General features: G+C 40.7%; 1 protein-coding gene across 1 annotated transcript in view; it reads left to right on the top strand.

The window, feature by feature from the left end:
• The first annotated feature begins 1,944 nt into the window (after window positions 1–1,944).
• The window catches only part of LOC134578343 (serine/threonine-protein kinase D3-like), an 86,900-nt gene continuing 79,522 nt past the window's right edge, over window positions 1,945–9,322 (top strand). The window contains exon 1 of the mRNA XM_063437329.1: window positions 1,945–2,274. Coding sequence (XP_063293399.1) covers window positions 2,131–2,274 — 144 coding nt within the window. The 5' untranslated portion in view covers window positions 1,945–2,130. The remainder of the gene's footprint in view (window positions 2,275–9,322) is intronic.

The following is a 9,322-nucleotide window of genomic DNA, read 5'->3' as shown; positions in this document are numbered from 1 at the left end:
TCAAAGAGTAAACGAGCTAAAATGGATGTCGATGAAATCCCGATGCACTCTTCATCTTTCCAGCCTTGTGCATAAGAGCTTCTCGGGGAAGCTCCCTCCCTACCTGAGCAGAATTCTTTCCCCAACTGTTCCCACCTCCTATAACCTCCGATCCAGTACCAACACTTTATTTAGCATATTGCAATACAAAAATAAAGTGGCTCGATCCTCATAGTCCTACAGAGCACTGCAATTATGGAATAACCTCATAGACACAGTCAAATCTTTTTTCAATCTTAATCTTTTAGAGAGCAAAAAACAGTGCGCAAGAGAATACTGAGAACGGGCAGCAGCTGAAATAGCCTGCCCTTCAGTGGGTCCCCGCTCAGCACGTCTGGGGTTGCTGTTTCTCTTGTGCAGAGGGAACTTGCTGGCATTTCGGATCTGGACTGCCCGGATGGGTGGGACGAGTCTGATATGTTTCAGAGATGTTCTCTCTGTAATGGCACAAGATGAGCTAAAACCAGCTTGAGATCTGAGCGGGGACCCACCGAAGGGCAGGCTATTTCAGCTGCTGCCCGTTCTCCGTATTCTCTTGCGACCTGTTTTTTTGCTCTCCAATCTTAATCTTTTAAGAGAATTAGGGCAACATACCTCAGCACAGAATGCACCTGTCATGGTTGACTCTGTTTATTACCCATTATGTGTTAAAGTGTAGGGGTGTGTGTGTATGTATGTATGTATATGTATATATATGTGTGTGTGTGTGTGTGTATATGTGTGTGTATATATATATATATATATATATATATATATATATATATATATGTGTATGTAAACATTGTATTATCTAAAAATAAATTGTAATATTGTAACAATGCAATGTTTTGTGGACCAAGGACATACTTGAAATCAAGAGAAATCTCAATGTATCCTTCATGGTAAAATACATTTTACTTAAAGGGAAAGTGTTTTAATTATTTTGGAACAAAACATTTCAGAAATGCCAGAAAAGCCTTAGCCATGAAAAACTTGTGAATTTTAACCCTTAGCAGAATAGAGTACAATTTGTTTTGAGAAGCACAAGCTACACGATTTATTTATCATAGTTTGTATTTAAATTGTTATTGTTATGCCATAAATATTTTTTTAAGTGTGTGTATTTTTTTATGTAGTTTTTTTTAAGTTATGCTTTTGTTTACACAATTACCTTGACCTTATATTTTATATATGCTTACATGAATACTGTTCCTGGCATTCAGAATTAATAATCGAAGATCTGTTTAGCTATACAATAATTCTTTTCATCTTCTAATTCCTTTTTTTTTTTTTTTTTTTAAACAGGAAATGCAATTAAGCAGGCAGTAAAAGAATACTACCTATTCAAAATGGAACCTTGTTAGACGTACATGCATCCATTGAAACAATTGCATTATGACAAGTCTGCATACATACTCTAAAGAACAGTTTGAGTTGTAAAAGAAAGTTGTTGTTTTTTTTTATTTTTTTTTTTTAGTTTTTTTTTAAAGAACAACTTCATGGTTAACAAGTACCTTCACTGGATTTCAACTCAAGTTAACGGTTTGGTTAAATATTTGTAATTATCAGTTAAAAATCTTATTGCTTTGCATTTTTAAACTCCTGGACGCAGAAAATCATTATACTAAAGACATTATGCATTATTTTATATTCATAAACCAAGGACAATATTTTGCTGAAATATTTTTTTGTTAATGTCAGCCATTAACGGAACATGGACTGTTGTGAACACACATTAGTTTTGACATTCAATAACAAATATATATTTTGAGAATTTAAAAGACCATATTTGGAAATGTATCCTGATGATTGATTTCTGACTTAAACTTACAGTCAATTCGCAATATTTTTTATTTATAATTAATATAAATGTTTTTTTGTTTTTTTATTCTACCGAAGAATCGATTGGATGTATTTAAGACCGTTAATGGAAGAACACGTTCAGTTACTTTTAATTTTGAGTTCATAATAAGGAAAAATAATTTTAAATCTATTGGTTAAGTACTTGTTTGCAGCTAGGAATCGTGGATGGAATTTACAGAGTAACAATCCAGCCGGTCATTTAGAAGACGAAACATCAAATTTTGCTGTGGATTGGAAAGTTTTTTTACAATGACTTTGGGTAAAGAAATGCAGGGAAAGTTGATTACCATCAGACTCCAGATAGGCCTATCTCGTGAGGTCTATAATCTTAATTCAAGTGATGCTGTCTTTGGGAATGTGAAAAAATTGGCAGTGGACCTTGTGGAGAAGAAGGTGAGCAGGAATTATTCATATTAAATATTTGAATGTCCGTATAAATAGCATCAGTTTAAAATAACTGTGTTGCATCCAAGTAGTGTGCTTTATTTGTAGGCCCACAAGTGCTTCAGTTTCCCTTTTGAATACGTTTGACTAGAAGAATGAATATTCAAAATGATGCACATATAGCAGTATCTAAAAACAAAATATCACAGGAACCCAGGTCTTAACCTACAATGTGCTTGATGTACGTTCATATTCGCCACAGCTACAACAGGCTTCCCCAGCGATGTCATAGCACATAAAACACATTGGCTCAAGCTCCAGGATTGATGGCTGCACTACAGAGTATATATAGGTCATGAGTGCCTTCTATAACACCGATGCTGTAGGTTTCCATTAATACTGGCACAGATTAATCAGTTTGCTGCTCAGTCATTTTCTTAATGACACGTGCTCATTAAAAAGTTAGTAAAACCATTGTAGTAAAACCATCACTAAACATAAACGACATAATTTACTTTATGAACATAATAAAGTTTGGTCTAGTAAAGAAAATGTTATTGCTTTTGCAAAAATTGTGGTCACACCTTCATTAACATTTTGTCCTGATGAAGGTGCAAGACTTGTTTATTTACTACTTGATTGGTCCCTATTGTAAATTCTAGCATTTATAACGGTTGTTCAACTGGGTTTAGGCAGCTTGGTTGTTACCAAAGTACTGGAAATAGCAGTAAGATAAGACTGTATATAATTTTAAAAGGCATTCATGCACCATCTGTTTATAACGGTCAATCAAAGTTACTAGTGTTATGCAGATTTTAACAATTTGAACAAGTATCCCAGAATTTCTCCTGCAAATATCTAATTTGTAGGATGACCATCTTCTGCAGCGCTTTACAGTTATTCATTGGGTTATTTAACAACAAGTAATTGAGAAGAAAATTATGTTAATAGACGCAGGAGATGAAAAACGATCTGCTGAATCAAGTTTATGCAAATAAAAATAATTATTACACATGGGCATGAAGATTTCCTGCCAATGGCCCAGTTTGAGCCAAAGTATTTAGAAACTTGCCGTTTCTTGCTCAAACATAGAAATTAAGCTGAGCGTTGTACACTTTTTTTTTTTTTTTTTTTTTTTTAATTTAATAGGTCAGTATTGGTCAGAAATTGTACAAGCCTGTTTATTTTATTGGGTAGAAAATAAAACCTGTAACTTGTCAATTAAACCTCAAAAAATGTGCTTGTATCACTGTTCTGGATAGAATGGAATCCAGTGGAGGCAGTTTAATAGGCAAATAGAAAAACATTCTAGTTATATGGTGTATGAATGTTGAAGTGGAGCTCTAATACTCCGGATGAGCATCTCTGCTTAATTCCACTCGTAGCTGGAGGAAACGCTGTTTGCCACAAATAGTAATTTTTTTTATTCAGAGCATGGGTGCCGAACAGCATGCCTACCATGTCTTGGAACTTCATCTCCCATACTTCGTGTGTGAGCCATAGATTGGTAGAATATTATGGAAGTGAGTTTTTATTCCATCTAGCAGTGAACATACAAAAAAAAAAAGTCTCCCACTGAGACAAGCACTTCATAACTAAACTGTTTTTGGTTACAATGCTAGTTTTGTCATTTAGAAAGTAAATTAGTTAGTAAGGGTTAGATAGATCTAGCATGCATGTTTGACATTGGTCGGTATGTTGACTCAGATAAATGTTACTTCTTCAAAAAGCATTTCTGGGAACTGAACTAAGCTTTATGTCAAAATCAGGTTGTTTTTGTTTTTTGACATTGTAAGTTCTGCAAAAGAACTGGAAAAGGTATTTATGATGGATATTACTGTACTTGGGTCTTTGATGTAGTAGAACAAACAAAACTTGAAGCTCACAAAATTCTGTATATTTGTAAAAATAAAAAAAGGTAATCTTGAAAAGATTTAAAATGTCCCATGTTAAATAGCCTAAGTCATCTTTATTGCAAATGTGGTGCCATGTTGGGGTTAAAGTGCAGTTGCAGGCCGATGTTTTGCCCCCAAAATGACATGAAGTTCCTAAATCAATTGGTGGAACTTTGGATCCTGAAATTGGCTTGTCTGTACTTTGACTCTATAACTTCTCAAAAATCTTGCCTTACTCAATTAGCACAGTATAAACTTGGGGTCTTTACAGTAGTGGGACACATGGTGATTGAAATGACACATGAAACTTAAAAGGGGTGCTGAGGCTGGTGGGGTGGTGAGGCAGAGGGTGGTGAGGTGGTGAGGCTGAGGGCATTGGGGAGGCTGAGGGTGGTGGGGGTACTGAGGCTGAGGGTTGGGTGGTGGGGAGGGTGGTGAGGCTGAAGGTGGTAGGGAGCCTGAGGGTGGTGAGGGTGGGGAGGGTGGTGAGGCTGAGGGCTGTAGGGAGGCTGAGGGTGATGGGGAGGGTGGTGGGGGGTGCTGGTGCTGAGGGTGGTGGGGAGGGTGATGAGGCTGAAGGTGGTAGGGAGCCTGAGGGTGGTGAGGCTGAGGGTGGGGAGGGTTTTGAGGCTGAGGGCTGTAGGGAGGCTGAGGGTGGTGGGGAGGGTGGTGAGGCTGAGGGTGGTGGGGAGGAGGCTGAGGGTGGTGGGGAGGGTGGTGAGGCTGAGGGTGGTGAGGAGGGTGGTGAGGGTGGTAGGGAGGGTGGTGAGGCTGAGGGTGGTGGGGGGTGAGAGAGCCTACATTTAGTCCCTGGTGGTTCAGTGGGCTCCCTGGTGGTCCGGTGGCCACTGCTCCCGGTCTGCAGCTCCCCAGAGCTGCAGACCATGTAATCTCGCGAGACCATCAGGGCGTTGCCGTGGTAACCCGCAGCAACGCTCTGATTGGCCTGTTTTCGCGAGACACATGGTCTGCAGCTCTGCTCACTGCGGAGCTGCAGACCGGTGTCTGCGGTGGCTGGCCGGGCAGCCAGGAGGGGCTTCGCACCCGGCGGCATACCAGGCAAGCTGCCGGGCCCCCTTCTGGTGTCAGGTCCTCGGTCATTGACCGAGGACCTGACACAGTCTGCCCACAGGTGGTTTAGGCGGCCGCGAGGCCCCAGCCAGCGCGAGGCCTTAGGCGGTCGCCTAAACTGCCTAATTAGAGAGCCGCCTCTGACGTGCAAGCTACACCCTAAACATGACAGCCATCTTTCACAACAATGTACTGCTATATACTCATACCCTCAGTGCAACTAGCCATGATATACGCACGTTCAGCCTAGCATGCTCAAATATAACACACTTCTGCAGCTTCAGAATTAATCTAAATTGTATGCTGTCTAGGACGTGGGAGGGTCTGGGAGGGAGGGTCTGCTGCTGATTGGCTGGAATGTGTCTGCTGACTGTGAGGTACAGGGTCAAAGTTTACTCAATGATGACGAATAGGGGGCGGACCGAACATCGCATATGTTCGCCATCCGTGGCGAACGCGAACAAGCTATGTTCGCCGGGAACTATTCGCCAGCGAACTGTTCGGGACATCACTATGCACAAGTAGCCTCATTTCCCCGGCTGTGACTGCAATGGCATGATCCTCACACCAAAACTTCTTAATTAAGTTAAGTTATTGTGGTACTAAGAGCATCTTTTTAAGAGCATACAACGCTCCTTTCCTTGCCTTTTCGTGGTCTTTGCTTCCACTTGTCACTCTTGTTTTCTGGTTGTGACTCCACTCCATTACTTGCCTTTTGCAATCTCTGTTACCTGATATTTTGCCCTGTTTCTTGCTGCTTTGCTTTTCTTTATGCCCTTGACTTTGGCTTATCCTTGTTTACACACTGTCTGCTTGAAGACTGTGTCTCGTCTTGCCTGTAACCTCAAAACTATTTTGAATGTAATAATCCTTTCATAAAGTTGTGAAACTAAATAGACTTAAAAAAAAGTATATGTAAAAATAATAATCCCTACCGTTAGTGTTTGTTAGGATCCTTCAGCCACATACATGCACCTTGTGTCAGACAGTGTTTGAACGTTGGCAGTGGCTGTGGTCTTCCCTGCTTCACTTTTTGCACAGAAGCTGGGTAGACCATAGAGATGGACTGTGTTTTTAAACACTGTCCGACTTGCATACTACTGCTAAGTACAAGTATTTATAACTGTATACATGCACTTCAATGAAAAAACGAAATACATTTCCTTTCAAAATGATAGTTACATAGTTACATAGCTGAAAAGAGACTTGCGTCCATCAAGTTCAGCCTTCCTCACATTTGTTTTTCGCTGTTGATCCAAAAGAAGGCAAAAAAAAAAACAGTTTGAAGCACAATTTTGCAACAAGCTAGGAAAAAAAATCCTTCTTGACCCCAGAATGGCAGTCAGATTTATCATTGGATCAAGCAGTTATTATCCTACATTGAAAGATTATATCCTTGAATATTCTGTTTTTGCAAGTATGCATCTAGTAGCTGTTTGAACATCTATATGAACTCTGATAAAACCACTTTAAAAAAAACAAAAAACATAAATGCTCTACACAAGACAAGTTTGCATTCCACTCATTCCACTCTAAGATGTTACCACAGCTACCTATAAAATGAATTAAAATTCCAATAATTAAACATACAGAAAAAAAAAGACAAATGATTAACTCACTAAAAGAAAAAAATAATTGTGTAAATTAACTTATTTGGTGACAAATGAAAGCATAAACAGTGCTTAGCAACTTTTACAAAAACAGAGCTGGAGTATCAGCAACTGTGCTTTGCAGCAATGCCATGGGTTTATAATTGTGAAATATAAAACTGAAAATAGGCGCAAAACCCATAGTGAAACCATTCAATAATTTTGAAGGGCCAGTCCAAGCACCATAACCAAAGATCTCTTGGGGCAGAAATAATATTACTTTGACAGTACAGTGAATATTAGGGTTTGTCTGTTAATTTTCTCAGTTTTTCTTTTTAAATTTTGTGCACGGAGATCAGTGCTGGAATCAGGTAAGTTTTCACCCTTTCTTGATGGGGAAGTGGTGGGGCAGCGGAGGCAGAGGGGCACAAATTTGTTAGTAATAAAGTTTTGTATTCCTAACATTATAGTGAGCAAAAAACATTGCTCAAGAGAATACTGAGACGGGCAGCAACTGAAATAGCCTGCCCTTCAGTGGGTCCCCGCTCTGATCTCAAGCTGATTTTAGCTCATTACAGAGAGAACATCTCTGAAACATATCAGACAGGTCCCACCCATACAGGCAGTCCAGATCCCAAATACCAGCAAGTTCTCTCTGCATGAGAGACACAGCAACCCCAGATGATCGTTCCAGCCTTGTTGGGCTGATGAGCTAAACCAGCTTGAGTTCTGAGCGGGGACCCACTGAAGGGCAGGCTATTTCAGTTGCTCTCCGTTCTCAGAATACTCTTGTGACTTTTTTTTTTTTTTTTTTTTTTTTTTTTTGCTCTCCTAACATTATAGTGTTTCTTTAACAATCCTGTCAAGGCACAGATTCCTTTTTAACGTTGTTATGGGTCCTAACGTTTCTGATAACAGTCCTTGCATCTTTCATCTTTGAACATCCTGCATAGAATATGAAATTGTGAGTTAAAGCATAGTACGTCTTGTGCATCTTCCCTCCTCCTTTCCCCTATTTCTGTCTTGGGCTGTCATTGGTAAATAGCTTGGGCTGTACAGGTACTGTGTATCTGTTGAAAGGCAGACAATGTATTTCCACATGCTTGTGTTTCAGTTCCAGATCCGATATTCAGCTTTGTTAGCATCTTGCTCATATTTTGATGTTGATACATGACAAAGACACACACACACTGGCCCTCGACGTACATTCTCTAAAGTAGAAAAGTTTTAGGCAGGTGTGAAAAAATGCTGCAAACTAAGAATACTTTTATAAAAAGGAATGTTAATAGTTAATTATTAATTAACAATATGCAAAGTGAGTAAAGAAAAATCTAGATCAAATCAAAATGTTTGGCTACCCTTTACTTGCAAAACTACATCAGTTCTTGGTACACTTAAAGGGCCTCTATAGTGCCAGGAAAACAAAACCGTTTTTCTGGCACTGGAGAATCCTGGAGTGCCCCCCTCCCTCCGGCCCCCCATCCCGCAGTGCTGAAGGAATTAAAACCACTTCAGCCACTTACCTTTTATCCATCGCTGATGTCCCTCGGCACCTGGTCAGGCTCCACCCACACAACTCCCTGGCCGAGGTCAGCTGGCGGGGGAGACCTAATGCGCATGCGCGGCAATGGGCGCGTGTGCTCATTAGACCTTCCCATAGGAAAGCATTATTTAATGCTTTCCTATGGGGAAAATCTGAGGCTGGAGGTCTGTGAGGACTTCCACCGTCCGATAACGGACCAAAAGCCTGTTAGGATTCCGGAAGCGCCCCCAGTGGCCGTCTGGCAGACAGCCACTGGGGGCAGACTTAGAGCTGCAATGTAAACATTGCAGTTCTCTGGAACTGCAATGTTTTACATTGCAGCACTAAGTGCAATAGGGAGACTTAGCTGAAGTTGTCTGGGTGCCTGGAGTTTCCCTTTAACCCCTTAAGGACACATGACATGTCTGACACGTCATGATTCCATTTTATTCCAGAAGTTTGGTCCTTAAGGGGTTAAACATAGTTTTGTAAAGTACTTGGCAGGTAGGTGTAAGGTTAGTGTGACAGAATGTTCAGTCACTTGTGCCCATTCCAGGAACAACATCATCATGTTTGTCACTTGTTTTATTACCCATATTGTCATCAAAAGACTATTGTCACTACCCCTGGCTCACTTTATCTTCCTATCCAGGCCAACGGACTAAGAGTGTAATTTTCCCCAGAAGTCGCAAAGACTTCAGCGGGACACAACTCTTCTGGTCCGGCCGAGGCTCGCCTCAGCTCCTGGCTAACGTTTATCCTGGTTTTCTCCCATATCCCTTGCAACCATAAGAGCGTTTTTGGAGTGACGGTGCCTCAGACTATGTGCCACAATCGCTCTGTGGGATCCAGGAGCAATGCCCCTTATTTCTCAGGAGCTCCCCGCTGGCATTTTGTCATATCGTCTTGGATCCAGGGCGCTATTTGGGCAACATGGGCGCTTGGATCAGGGCTATCCAGGGATGTATACTGTGTGGGGG

Source organism: Pelobates fuscus, chromosome 12 (assembly GCF_036172605.1).
Source record: "Pelobates fuscus isolate aPelFus1 chromosome 12, aPelFus1.pri, whole genome shotgun sequence".
In the NCBI taxonomy this organism is placed as follows: domain Eukaryota; kingdom Metazoa; phylum Chordata; class Amphibia; order Anura; family Pelobatidae; genus Pelobates; species Pelobates fuscus.
Note: the sequence above shows the minus strand (reverse complement) of the source record. Positions and strands in the feature narration are given on the sequence as shown.